General features: G+C 60.1%; 2 protein-coding genes across 2 annotated transcripts in view; both read right to left on the bottom strand.

Moving 5' to 3' along the window:
* Positions 1 to 4,351: 4,351 nt before the first annotated feature.
* Positions 4,352 to 4,764, bottom strand: UCN2 (urocortin 2). Its single transcript, XM_016202723.2, has one exon. The coding sequence runs from the start codon at positions 4,688 to 4,690 to the stop codon at positions 4,352 to 4,354; it is 339 nt and encodes a 112-aa protein (XP_016058209.2). The 5' UTR covers positions 4,691 to 4,764.
* A 1,012-nt stretch (positions 4,765 to 5,776) lies between these two features.
* Positions 5,777 to 13,003, bottom strand: part of COL7A1 (collagen type VII alpha 1 chain) — a 30,016-nt gene continuing 22,789 nt past the window's right edge. The window contains exons 92-118 of the mRNA XM_087824773.1: positions 12,840 to 12,875; positions 12,698 to 12,757; positions 12,480 to 12,587; positions 12,256 to 12,327; positions 12,068 to 12,103; positions 11,881 to 11,940; positions 11,716 to 11,760; positions 11,466 to 11,501; positions 11,327 to 11,362; positions 11,191 to 11,247; positions 10,972 to 11,043; positions 10,418 to 10,489; positions 10,127 to 10,162; positions 9,750 to 9,830; positions 9,445 to 9,498; positions 9,314 to 9,367; positions 9,178 to 9,240; positions 8,662 to 8,724; positions 8,449 to 8,565; positions 8,185 to 8,262; positions 8,036 to 8,089; positions 7,816 to 7,864; positions 7,193 to 7,225; positions 6,963 to 7,046; positions 6,756 to 6,845; positions 6,425 to 6,622; positions 5,777 to 6,091 (exon numbers count right to left, since the gene is read on the bottom strand). Of these exons, the coding sequence (XP_087680899.1) occupies positions 6,057 to 6,091; positions 6,425 to 6,622; positions 6,756 to 6,845; positions 6,963 to 7,046; positions 7,193 to 7,225; positions 7,816 to 7,864; positions 8,036 to 8,089; positions 8,185 to 8,262; positions 8,449 to 8,565; positions 8,662 to 8,724; positions 9,178 to 9,240; positions 9,314 to 9,367; positions 9,445 to 9,498; positions 9,750 to 9,830; positions 10,127 to 10,162; positions 10,418 to 10,489; positions 10,972 to 11,043; positions 11,191 to 11,247; positions 11,327 to 11,362; positions 11,466 to 11,501; positions 11,716 to 11,760; positions 11,881 to 11,940; positions 12,068 to 12,103; positions 12,256 to 12,327; positions 12,480 to 12,587; positions 12,698 to 12,757; positions 12,840 to 12,875 (1,779 nt within the window). The 3' untranslated portion in view covers positions 5,777 to 6,056. The remainder of the gene's footprint in view (positions 6,092 to 6,424; positions 6,623 to 6,755; positions 6,846 to 6,962; positions 7,047 to 7,192; positions 7,226 to 7,815; positions 7,865 to 8,035; positions 8,090 to 8,184; positions 8,263 to 8,448; positions 8,566 to 8,661; positions 8,725 to 9,177; positions 9,241 to 9,313; positions 9,368 to 9,444; positions 9,499 to 9,749; positions 9,831 to 10,126; positions 10,163 to 10,417; positions 10,490 to 10,971; positions 11,044 to 11,190; positions 11,248 to 11,326; positions 11,363 to 11,465; positions 11,502 to 11,715; positions 11,761 to 11,880; positions 11,941 to 12,067; positions 12,104 to 12,255; positions 12,328 to 12,479; positions 12,588 to 12,697; positions 12,758 to 12,839; positions 12,876 to 13,003) is intronic.

Genomic DNA, 13,003 nt, shown 5'->3' with positions numbered 1-13,003 from the left:
AGCCGTGGGTGGTAGGGCCCCGCCTCGGGTGAGCGAGCCCAGCACACCCCCCGGCCGCGCTGATGTGCCTCCGTCTCTCCGAGGCCTCGCTCGGGTGCAGTCGCGCCTGGCGCTCAGGGCACCGGGAGTCCCGCTCCTTACGCCGGTGACCGCAGGGCCCCCAGGAGGGAGGGGCTTACATGCCGTGGGGCGGGGCCTAACGTGACCCGCGGGGCTTGATTGGTCAGGATCGGCCAGGGGTCTCTGCGTGGCTGTCATCACTGGCCTGACGCCTCGTCTGTCAACCCCGCTGCGCCCCGACCCTCTGGTCCGCTCCAAGTCCCGGGACTCGACCCTGCGCGCGGGAGCGACCAGCTCAACTACGCTGAAAACGCTCTTTTATCTTATGGACAGGGGCCCAGGACAAATTTCAAAATTGGTCGTGTTTCTCTCTTTGCCTTGGCTGCTGGGGAGCGCGCAAGCCCCAGCCTACCTGGAGCAAGTGAGCGGGGGACTTGCTGAAAATGCAATGTGCACGTCATCAGTCTTACAAGATTCTGGTATAGATGAAATGTGTCAGCCTGAAAAATCCACTCTATCTAAAGCACATTAATGTTATCATTTATTATATTGTTTGTCTACTGTCTCTAAAAATGCAGTGGAGGCAAGGGGCAAGGCAGAAATCGGGAAGTTCAGAAACTGCTGGGCCACTGTCCGGTCCTCTCAGCTCAGCCTCTCCAAGCTTTGGACTCTTTCTGCCCTGGGGCCCCTATTGACACTGCTCGAACCTATCACACTGCCCTCTAGTGATGTCCTCCACCATACCCCATGACAGGATCACTGGACCTCAAGTTCTCTCTGTCCACAGTGTGCCCAGCCAAGAGCCAGATGTGGGGGGCAAAGAGGAAAAGGATCCACCCAGTATACACACTGCGGGTGCAGCACCCCCTACTTCTGCCCTCCTTGCCACACCCCTGCCTTGGGTTAGTTCTCCAAATTACCACCCAGCCCTTCAGCGCCTGGCAAGGATTCTTAAGATGACCCCTACAGATGGCTTGCCCACTTCCCAGGAAATGAAGGTTCAGGAGATCCACATGCTGGGAGCCCACGCAGACCCACCCTGAAACCAGCTCTAGCTGCCTCCCCTGGGGATGCCATGCCTCAGACAGATTTGGCCACTTCCTCCTTCACCCTCCCTCTGCAGTGTCCACACCCACCTCCCTCCACCTCATGCCCTGCAGCTCTGAGCATACCCGTGGGTGGTTCCTAATGAGCAGGATGCCCTTTGTGACCTCCCTCCTGCTACCTACCCCTCTAAAGTCACTCAATTCTGTTCCTCACACAGCCAGCCCTCCTTTCTGTCTCCTGGCCACTGCCAAGGTCATCCTGGGGCCACCTTGTCACCATATGCCCACACCCTATCCAATATCCAGAACTCACTGCAAAGGCTGCCTCCTCTAACATCCACAGACACTCAGCACCTGCCCATACTCTTCCCCAGCCCCCTTGGGATGTTAGTCTAAAGGCTTGGGGTAGGTGGTACCCAGGGCAGGGCAGGAGGCCAGGGCCATGCCCAGGAAGTCATCTCCACGCCCAGAGTATGGGCCTGACTTCCAAGAAAATTAAATAGCTAGCGCTCCAACTCCCACACTTCCCCAAACAGTCTGACCTGGGCTGACTCAGACATGCCCTCCCAAGTCCCTATATCCAGTGGGAAGCCACAGGTCAACAGCCAGAGGAGCCTAGGGTCCCTCCCCAAGGCCAGGGTCCACTGCTCTGAGGATAGTTCCCATCTCCCCTCCCATGGCCCCATTTCTCAGGGAGGAAAGTGAGGAAGGGGAGCAGTGTCACAGAGCAGGATGGACTCAGCCCAACTGGCAGTCCTGCAAAACCTCATCTCCCACACCTCGCACTGTCACACTTCCCCCTCCACATCTGTGCTGGTTTGCTCCATTGAAATGCTCTCCTCGCTTTCTCACCCTCAGCGTCAGTAGGTGCCCTCACGACTTTTGCTCCCTGAGGGCCATCCCAAAGTAAGCCAGCTGTCCTGGCCCAGGAGTGGAAAGTGTGCTAGACATAGTGTGCACTCGTGTGTGAACATGTCCTGCTCAGTCTCTCCACTGTGATCCTGCCTCACCTGGCCCAGGTTGCCTCCCGTGGTCCCCTCTACACTGTCCACTGGACCTCCTCCCAGTGTCCCAGGCTACAAGTTGTGGGGTAGCCTCAATCCTCGATTCTCAAATTCTTCCAGTCTATATCTGCTGGCCAGCCCTGGCGTAACCACCAAGCCACCCTTTGCAGCATAAAGGCCCAGGGACCTCAGTGAATACCACATAGACCCACACGTCAATGCATGAGAGCATATGTGTGCACACAGCTACAAGTGCACACACGCTAACAAGCCCTGCACCCAGGCCTGCACAGAGACATGCAGGCTGCAGTGGGCCTGCTGCTCTCTGCCACCTCCCTTCACCTTTATTCCTCTCCTCCTCTCCCCTCTGCTGCCACTGGGAGGCTTGAGGAGTTCCCAGGAGTTCCAGCTTCCACTGGCCAAGGATCATGCCGTGTGTCTCCCTGGGCCTAGAGCTCACAGAGGGTGTGAGGTTCCAACTTGGAGGCAAGGAGCAATGTGACCAAGTAGCCTGGGAACCCTGATCTGCACTTGCTGACTCCAACCTGGCACAGGGCACACAGTAAGTACTCAAAGTGACTTATGAGCAGAAAGGACTCAGGTTCATTACCAGAACAGAGCACAAAATAGGTGCTTGGTGCAGCTCAGGATGGGCACAAGGCCCACAGCAGGTGCCCTAGAAATGCTGGTTCAAGTGCTAAAGCCAAATCATATGAAAAATTCCCAAATGAGCCTCTGGACCTCCCCAAACTGGTGTTACCTCTGACGGGGGACCTGAACCAATGTGACCCCTTGGAGGCCAGCAAAGGGCCCAGGGGGAGGGCCTTGAGCAGCTCCAGCTGGCTGTCCCTCCCCCTGGGCTGGAGAAAGAAGCTATTTATAGTTCCCCCTAGGCCCAGCTCCCTCTCCCCTGGTAGGTTTCAGTGTTCCTGAACCACTCTTCCAGACCACTGACAGGCTGGTGCCCCTCAGAGCACCCCTATACCTGCATACCTGCAGAGACCCCTAACAACCTCATACACCTTCCAGCACCACCCTCACTGCTCCCAGGTCATTTCCTAATCCCCCACCCTCTCCATGCCACCTGTGCCTACCCGGCCTGCTGCTCCTTGAGCCGGGGTTCGTCAGGAAGCTGCCACCTTCCGTGCCTCTGTCCATCCTGCAACCCAACTGGCCTGGGCTACCGCCCCCTGCAGCATGGAGTCCAGCAACCCCGCCCTCTGGCTCTGGAGAGTGGAGCCTGCCCCGTGGCCCCGCCCCTCCGGCACGGCCCTGGGCCCGCCCCCCACGGCTGCTTTCCACCGAGATCACCAGTGCCCCCACTCCAGGCAGCCACGCTCTCGCCAGTACTGCCTCTTTCCAGCCAGAGCTGTCCACACTGCCTAGTTCTGCCCTCGTCTGCAGCTGGAGTTGTCTACACAGCCCACAGTGCCTGCCCCATCCTCCACTGAGCGCCTCCTGCATGCCAGAGCCTTCATGTACACTTGTCACTCAGTTTTCACAAGACACTTGGTGGCATCACTGTTTTACAGATGAGGAAACAGGCTCAGAAATGTGAGCACACTTGCTCAGGACAATTGGATGAGGGAGGGCAGAGTTGAGCCAGAGCCCTGGCGGCCTGAGGCTCCTGCCCCTGAGCCATGTGCATGTCCAAGGCCCGAGGCAAGGCTGGGCTGCGGGGGTGAAGGTAGGACAGTGCCTGGCTGTGTGTTGTGCAAGCTTCATGCAAGTTTGGGGAACACACACCTGTTCCTCTAAGCCCCGTCACATGCCCTCCCCTTCCTCACACGCAATCGCAGCTGTCAGACATCAGTGGTGACAGGGGCAGGGCTGGCCTGTGGGTCTGGTCTTAGGGAGACTGGTCTCAGATGCAGTGGTGGGCTCCTGTGTTGAGCTTCCTGAAAGTGGTGTGAGAGTGACCACGTGGGGTGATGTCCAGATGCTCTGCGACCATGGGGTACCCACACATAGCAAGCCTCCATGTGGCAGTGACCTTCCACCATAGTGCCCAAGCTGTCCAGACATATCATTAGTCTGTGGGGCTCCCAGGTGTGGCAAGACTCCACTTGGCAGCTACCGGATGTGGCATTGTGACTCTGTGAGGTGCTCAGATGTGATATGACACTACATGGTAGTGACCCCATATGGTGGTGTCCAGATGTCCCATGCCCAGCAGTAGTCCGGTCCAGCTCTGCCGCTGCCCTCCAGGTCTCCCCATCCAAGTGGCGCCCCCCCTCAGGCTCAGCGGCGGCCAACATGGGCCAGGATGCGAGCGTTGGCGGCAGCCTGCTCCCTCACAGCTCTGGCCCGGGCCTGCTCCAGTAGGATCTGCTGGAGGCCAAGGGGGACGTCCAGCGAGAGGGTAATGCGTGGGCCACGGTGGAGGCCAGGGCTGGGCCGGCTCCAAGCAGCGGAGGGGCCTGTGGTGCCGGCTGAGGGGCTCTTTGAGGCCACAGGGCAGGGCGGGGCCTGGGGAAGATTCTGAGGGAGGAGCCGGAAGGCTGGCACAGGGGTCGCTGAGACAAGTGGGACCCTGCCCAAAGTCAGGACCATCAGCACCAGAAGAGCCCACTTGGTCATCACGTAGTCAGGCTGCGAGGAGAAAACCGGCTCAGCGCAGAAGCTGAGGTCAGCTGGGGTTCAGGGACAGAGACAGAGGGGGAAAGAGGGGGGGGGGGACCAAGGGACTGAGAGAAAGAGACTGAGACGTAAAGGTTAGAGAGGCCAGGCCAGGGACAGAGAGAGACAGAGACGCAGATGAAGGGACAGGAGAGAGCCAGAGCAAGACAGAGAAGGGGCCAGAGGGACAGAAGTTTGAGCAAGAGCACTAGCAAGACAGAGACTGATAAAGAGACAGAGATCCAGAGACAAGGAGTGTCCAAGGCTATATACTTATATAGAGGGACAGGGAAGCGGAGATGAGAGGGGTAAGAAGAAAGACAGGGGTGGGGGAGCGGAGGCAGAGCAGCACGGAGGGAGCCTGGAAGAGAGAGAGAGAACCCAGGCCGGGGACAGACGCTGATGGAAGTAAGGCTTCAGAGACAGAGAAGCGCAGGGACAAAGAGGAGCCTGAGGTCGAAGGGACAGCTCTCGCAGCAGGTCCAGGACAGAGGGGCAGGAATGGGAGTCCTGAAGGAGGAGAGCAGCCAGGCACCCCAGGTCCCCTCAGGTCCAGAGACCTCCACTCACCCAAACCCCAGATCCACTCAACCCCCAAGGCCCTGCTCATCCCACCCCAACCCCAGTCCTACCAGAAGCAGCAGCCTCCTCTGGGGCAAGTCAGGGCCACTGAAGCTGCCCAGGGCTGGGGCCAGGCGTGCTGTGCTGTGCTCTGACCTCACCCTCTGCCCCCTTCAGGGCCCATTTATCTCTCTCAGCCCCCTGGGGTGGGAGCTGGGTATGTCTCCTGGCATGAGGCAGCCCCCCACCTATGACTCATCCCCTCCTTGGGGGCCCTGAGGACATATCCTCAGCCCCTACCCTGTCTACTCCTTTCTGGGGACAAGTCGGGGACTGAGGGTCACAGGACAGTGACCAGGGCTAGACAGAGAAACTCTGCATCTATGCATCATAGTACTGACCCCCCAGGGAAAACCTGCCTCCTAACACCCCCATCTCCCAAGCAGTCACAACAGGGGCCTTTCAAAACAGCAGCTTTAATGCCCCCCAGAATCAGCACCATGTCATCACAGGCTTGGGGTAAGGGGCGGGTCAGATGTAGTCACATCCGCTCGCTGCCCACAGCCACCCCCACACTGAGTCATCTTCCAGGGAGGCAGTGTCACAATGGGGGTTTGTCCACAGGGGGGAAGGCTAGACCCATGGGACCAAGTCACTGAAATAACGGACAGACTCATGCATACTCATGTGCGCACGAGCCTCTAGCACCAAAGAAAGTGACAGCAGGGTCCTGCTGAGACACCGACTTCTCCAGGGTCATTGAACTTCAGCTCATGGTCTTGGCCTCAGCTCTGAGCGCACCTGGGGGGCAAGTTGGAAGCCATCTTCAGCCACCTGACCTTACCCAACACATGGGCCACAGAGCAGCATCGGGCAAAGGGTCCGGTGCGGGAGGGAGCCGGGGCAGCAGGGGTGGGGGCTCTGACCTCTGTCCTTATCAGCTCTTTCAAGGAAAGAGCACCGAGGGGACTATACTGGGGACCCCGCAGCTCGGTGCTCTACTTAGTGATTTGGTCTGGGGTCTGTCCCAAGTCCCCCAGTCCGAGGGACCTTCTGACTCGGGACCTTGGCCCAGGACCTATCTGGATGGGCTCAGTGCCCAGGCCCCTACTGGGGCGGGGGGTAGGTTCATACCTGTTCCCTGGCTCTGGACCACTCGGGGCAGGCAGCGCTGCTCACAGGCCTCACGGGTCCCAAAACGGTTGGCATTCCCTCCGCAGCCACCATAGACAAAGGGGTGACAGGCGTCTGTACCGCCTGCCACAGCCCGATGGTACCAGCGCAGGGTGTAGGCAGTACAGGAGCCCTCGTCCAGCGGAAGCGAGCAGGGGTCTGGGGACAATGGGGGGTCAGGAGGTCACCAGGGATGGTGGCAGTCAGAGAGGGACGGGGGTCAAGGAGAGGTCAGCAGGCACCAGCTTTGCCTGCCCTCCCTGAAGCCTCCGAGCCCAGCCACCATTCTCACCGCCGTGGCCATCCCAGGGAGCATCGGGGTCCTGGTAGTCCTCCACAGAGTACTCGTATTCAAACTCGTCGTCCTCGGGGGGCACTCGGTCTGCCACAGGGTGGGGTGTGCTGTGAGGGGGCTGCTGCTGGGCCAGCTTCATGCTGCCCAACCCCAGCCCACGGTCTCCCATGCATGTGCCCCATGCATGGGTGCAGCTGTCCTCACCTTCCTCCTCTGCGTGGGAGACCCGGAGCACGGGCACCGGGCGGCACTGGTGGCTGGTGTCTGCAGCGTAGCTAGGGACGGGGTCTGGAGCAAGAGGCAGGAGGAAAGGGTCTTGGGGCCCTCATGGCGGCCACCCCAGCCCAGCCCCTGCTGACAGGACCAAGTGATGGGCACAGTAGGGCCTGGGGTGAGGGGAATTCCAGAGCAGAAAATACCAGAAAACTACTCACATGATCCAGATGCGATGAACTGGCCCTGGCAGGCTGCAGCGGGCAGAGGGGGCAACAGGAGAGAACATGAAAGAGAAAGCAAAAGACAACACGGAAAGAGGCAGGGAGAGTGACACACAGGAGGCGAGATATACAGGGAGGGACAGAGGAAGAGAGAGAAATAGAGGGAGAGAGGAAGAAAGGCAGAGGAGAAATAGAAAGGACAGAGAAGTTGGGAACAGGAGGGCCAAGGGCAAGCGAGAGGAGGGACAGTGCCGGTCAGAAACAGGCAGACATGGGACAGATGGAAGCAGTCGCAGGCAGAGAGACGGGAGGGGACAGAGTTTCACTGTCTGATGCCCCTCGGGGCCATCTGAGGCCCCCTGGCCTGCCCCATGTCAGGCCCAGAGGGGCCAGCTCTGCTCCCACCTCCACCCCTCCACACAAGGCCATACTGGGTGTCCAAGGCCACACATCCATCCACTTCTGCCTGTGTGTCTCCACTGGGGAAGTCTGCCCTGAAGCATGTGCGTCCGTCCTTCCGTGTATCCATCCTTACCCACCCATCTCGACTCCTTGCCCTCCGCACGTTCTAGGGACCCTGCCTGACCCTGTCCAGGGGTGCTGGGTGGGGCCCCACTCACCGCAGTGCTGACTCATCTCCTGACGCACAAAGCCCCGAATGTCATCTTCCTGGGAGCACCAGACCACAAGGATCACAAAGAACCCATGAGTCCCGGGGAGGACAAAGGGTATGTGATGCAGGGATCACGGAGGGACAGCACCAAGTCAGGGGCCTGGGGCCAGGGGGTCAGGGGGTCAGGTGCAGGAGGCAGGGCCCCAGCCCACCCGGCCCACACTCACCGTCAGTGCAGCTTCTCCCTTCTCACCACGGGGGCCAGCAGGTCCTGGCCGCCCCTATGTGCAATGGTGGGACCAGGCTGTGACCTCGGATCTCAGGGACACCAGAGATCACCCCATCTCTGACGCCAAGCCCAGGAATCCTCACTCACCTGTTCCCCTCTCTCTCCGGGGGCCCCAGGGGCACCGGGGGCACCCACCACACTCTCTCCACGGGGACCTCGCTCACCCTGTCAGACACAAGGACCGAGTGAGCAGGGTCAGAGGTGGTAGGGGTCAGAGTAGGGCAAGTTGGGGATTAGAGGTTCAGAGGCTGGGGCAAGAATGTTGGGACATGGGTTACAGGGTCAGAGGTCAGTGAAGCTGGAAGAGTCAGGCAGGTTCAGGAGTGAAGAGTCAGAGTCAGGGCCCCTCACCTTCTGGCCCTGAAGTCCTTCAGATCCTTTGGGACCAACACTGCCAGGTGGCCCAGGGGGACCACTAGCACCATCATTGCCCCTGGGACCTGGGGGGCCCCCAATTCCTGGGAGTCCCTGGAGAGAAAGAGGCCAGGGTCAGTGATCAGAGGCCCCGAAGAGTCTCACTTCCAGAGAGCACAATCCCCTCAGCTCACCATGACCTCAACTTACCCGCTCCCCTTTCTCGCCCTGGTCACCCTTGGGTCCTGACTGCCCATCAAAGCCTCGGTCACCCTGGGAACAGAAAAAATGAGAGACCCTCTGCCCTGGCCTCCCTCAGCTCAACTGCCATGAGCACCCTGGCCCAATGGCCACACCTTCTGTAACCCAAACACCCATGACCCTACCAGCCCAGGACCCTCCATCCACTGTGATCCCCAGGACCCCAACCCCACTATGACATCTCCACCCTGACTCTACCTATTTTCTTACACTGAACCTCTAACCTCCTCCCCCACCTGCTGTAAACCCTTAGCCCTAATCCACATGTCACGCTGCCCACCTCCCATCCCTCCATCCTAAATCCCACTGTAACCTTGACCCACCCCGAAACCTCAAGACCAGCTCTACTCCACCCACAGTGTCCCAGCCTTCCACAACTTCCTTCATCTGAAACCCTCGCGGCCCTATCGTGACCTTCCTTGCCCATCCAGGCTCCCCTGGTGTCCACCGTTGAGAGACCCGTACCTTGGGACCGATCAGGCCCTCCTTGCCAGGGGCCCCCGACTGGCCTGGCACACCTGGCTCCCCCTGGAGGAAAAAAGGCGTGAGCTAGGCCCTGGCCCGCCCACCCTCTCCCCATTCTGGGTGTGCCCGCACTCACCACGTCTCCCTTGTGTCCTGCCAGCCCAGGGCGACCCGGAGAACCAGCTTCTCCCTACAGGTGACGGGTGGAGGGGTCAGTCTGAGGCCTCAGGCCCTGCAGCCACCCACGCCCTCCCCTCACCTCTGTACCTTATCTCCCTTCTCTCCATCGAGGCCACAGGCTCCCTTAACCCCACGTTCACCCTGAGGAAAAAGAGCAGGCGGGAAGCGGCTTCTAGATACCTCACCCTGTAACCCCTTAATCCTATAACCCCAGTCTCCACACTGGTCTCAGGCACTCCAACCTCTCGCCTTCTAACCCCTGACCTAGCATCCTCACAGTAAACTCTGGATACCACAACATCTGACCCTGGATACCTGACCTCTGACCCCAGATAACTTGCCCTCCAACATCAGGCCACCTGACCAGGAAAAAAACCCAGTCCCCTTCCCACCTTGAGGCCCCGGGGACCCATGAAACCCATATCTCCTTTTTCTCCTCGGATGCCAGGGACTCCATCCTTTCCTGGGGATCCCTGAGGGAGAGAGTTCAGCATGAAGTCAGGGAGTCAGGGAGGGGTCAAAGGGAGTCAGTCTGGGTACTGTGGACGGGGAACACCGTGGGGGTGAGAACCACCCTTGGACCAGAGTCACTGGAAGGGCAAGATTTTCCATGGAGACAAAGGCCAGCACGGGAAGGGGGTCACCACATGGGTGGAACCATTATAGGGGTTACTGTGAAGGTGGGGGCCGCAGGGCAACATGGTGACACCATGAGAGTACTGGGTCACCACATGAGGATGGGGGCCCTGTGGGACCAGGGCCATCTTACCGGGTCACCAGGAATCCCTGCAGCACCAGGCTCCCCCTATGAGAAACACAGAGGGGCAAAAGAAGTGGCCCTTGAGTGTGACTGTCTCAGCATGACTATCCCTCATGCCAGCCTGTCTGCGGCATATGCAGCCACTGGGTGACTAGGTCAGGGCCCAGGCTGCATGCAGATTCTGTGTGAACACACGTGGCCAACAGTAAAGAAGACTGGAAACCCTCCAACACTCAGAGGACACCCCTGGGACATGTGTGTCACATGGGGCTCTGGGTCTGTGCCTGGGGCAGGGCTTGCCTGAGGTCCTGTGAGTCCACGTGCTCCCGGCATCCCAGCTGAGCCCTTGTCACCATGCTCTCCCTTGGTGCCCTGTGGGAATAACACCATCAGTGCCAGGCCAGGCTGGAGGCTTGGAGCCCGGCTGGAACCTGCCAGCTGGGGCAGAGCTCTCCAGCTCCACTCCCACCCACAGCCCTGCGTTCCACTCCTTCCAGCCCTGGGGGGATGGTGGCTCATGGAGTGACCCATTTCTCATCCCAGATCCCCCAGATTCCTGCCCCTCCCTCTTACCACTGGGCCCCTAAATCTACCTGGAGTGCCCCTAATTCCCAAGAAGCCCCTTCCTGTTCCCAGAGCTCCCGTCGTGAACCTCAGCCTCAGCTGAGGCCCTTGAGCCCTCTATAGAGGCACTGGGGAGTCCAGCTGCCCCACAGGTCGCTATGGCCTACAGAACCCCTCTTCTCTGACTCCCAGAAAGCCGCCTCCCACCTCCCCTCCCAGCCTCCCTCCCATCCTCACAGCCCACAGGAAGCCTCCTGACCCAGCAAAGAGTGCCCCGCTCTTTCCCGCACCTTCTCTCCAGGGCTCCCACTGTCTCCCCGAGGTCCTTTCTCACCATCTGCACCACGCAGCCCTCGTTCACCCTGGATCAGGGGTCGTAAGTCAGGATCAGGAGCTGGAGGTCCCTCACCCTCTGAGGCTTTCAGTCTCAGATCTCCTGGCCCTGCCCCATAGGAGTCCCACCCACACCCAAGGGACACCCAGTTTGCACATGGAGCAGATCCACTCACCATGTCCCCCTTGGCACCCCGTGGCCCCGGAGGCCCCACAGTTACGGCTGAGTCACCCTGAGTGGATGGGGGACAGTCAGGGGAGTCTGCAGCACCCTTAGTCCCTTGGCCCTGCCCTACCCGTGCCCACACTTACCCTGTCACCCTTCAGCCCTGCGGCTCCAGGGTCGCCCTATTGGGTGGAAGAGTATGAGTCTCCCCCAAATGGAGGAGCCCCCAGGTCCTGAATGACAAGGCCGTTCCTCACCTCGAGGGCCTTTTCCCCATGTCCTTACCTTCTCCCCGCGCTCCCCGCGGCTGCCCGGGGGCCCCTGCGTGAGAGAAGACTGTGAGCTAAGAGAGGACTAGTGGGGAGACAGGTTAGGGAGGTGGGGAGGACTGGGGCCCAGGGGAACAGTGGAGAAAAAGGACTGGGATTGCCAGGGAGGACCAGGAGGCTGTGGAGGGCTGCAGAGTCCCAAGGGCACAGGGGACAAAAGCAGGTGATAAAGTCACACCACTGGCTCTTTCCGCAAGGGGACCCACCATAAGTCCTCGGGGGCCCTCCTGGCCAGGGTGGCCATCTTCACCCTGGGTGATGACATGAAAGTCACTGAATCAGAAGTTGGATTTAAAGGCGAGATGAGTAACAAAGGGAGTCCAGTGTGGTTCCGTGCAGTGAGCCGTGGCCGCAGAGCAGGGCGTACATACCCGGACGCCTGGCTCCCCACGCTCTCCGCGGGCCCCAGGCAGCCCCACGCCAGGGTCTCCCTGGAGATCGACAGGACACCATGGATAAGCGAGGGGAATCAGTGGGGGACGGTGGGTCATAGTAGGTCAGTGGAGGTTGGAGGGGTGACAGGGCACAGGAGAGAGCCAGCAGCATTGTCCCACTTACCTTGTCTCCTTTGAGTCCAGAGGCCCCAGGCGCTCCCTGTGGGCAGAGTGAGGTGAGGCTCTCGTGCCCCTCAAAGGCACACACACACCCAGCCACACAGTGTGGCGTAGCCCCCAGCCTAGGTTCTCAAGCGGACAGACTTCGACATGGGAATCAGACACATGGGGGGTTGGGGCACTTCTACTCACCGCTAACCCTGGTGGTCCAGGTGGCCCCAAGGGACCTGGGGCGCCCTCTCTCCCTGGGGGGCCTGCCAGACCCTACCAGAAAGGTGAGGCAAGAGAGGCAGAGGTGACTTGGGAACCTTCCTCCTCCTCTGCCTCCCAAGGCTCAGAGCCCTGAGGCAGGGCCTGGGCCGCCCTCTCCTCACCAGGCCCGGGTTCAGAGGCCTGAAGTCACCCAGCACCCTTACCCGCTCTCCACTGGGGCCTGGCTGACCCATCTCTCCTCGAGGGCCTGGCTGACCAGGGAAGCCAACAACACCAGGGGCGCCGGGGGGGCCAGAGAGGCCCACGTCTCCCTGGAACACAGAGAGCAAAGGGGGGACTGGCCCCAGAATGCCCTCTTCCCCTCTCCTCCAGACGCCTTTCTGCCCACTGTCCCCACAGCTGGGGATGACATGCAACATACCTTTGGACCTGGAGGACCAGTTGGCCCAGGGGGGCCCTGGACCCCAACTCCTGGGTCACCCTTCAAGGTAAAAAGGGTCAAATTAGGCGTAGGGAGTCTCAGGACCATGACCCCCAGCACGGACACTTTGGGGCACACATACCTTATGACCCTTGAGTCCCGGAGCCCCTTTATGACCCTACAAAAGGCAAAGTAAACAGCACTTGAGAGGGTAGGAACATGCACCCAGAGCTCAGGCACGGATCAAAGGAGTCCCCGCTGAGTGCAGATGTGACCACAGACACATGGGAACTCAGACATGTGACC

The sequence above is a fragment of the Miniopterus natalensis genome, chromosome 15 (genome assembly GCF_054644295.1).
Source record: "Miniopterus natalensis isolate mMinNat1 chromosome 15, mMinNat1.hap1, whole genome shotgun sequence".
Taxonomy (NCBI): Eukaryota; Metazoa; Chordata; class Mammalia; order Chiroptera; family Miniopteridae; genus Miniopterus; species Miniopterus natalensis.
Note: the sequence above shows the minus strand (reverse complement) of the source record. Positions and strands in the feature narration are given on the sequence as shown.

What these genes read in the sequence shown, in the direction of transcription:
- UCN2 (XM_016202723.2), bottom strand. Translation starts at nt 4,690, where the DNA reads ATGACCAAGTGGGCTCTTCTGGTGCTGATGGTCCTGACTTTGGGCAGG.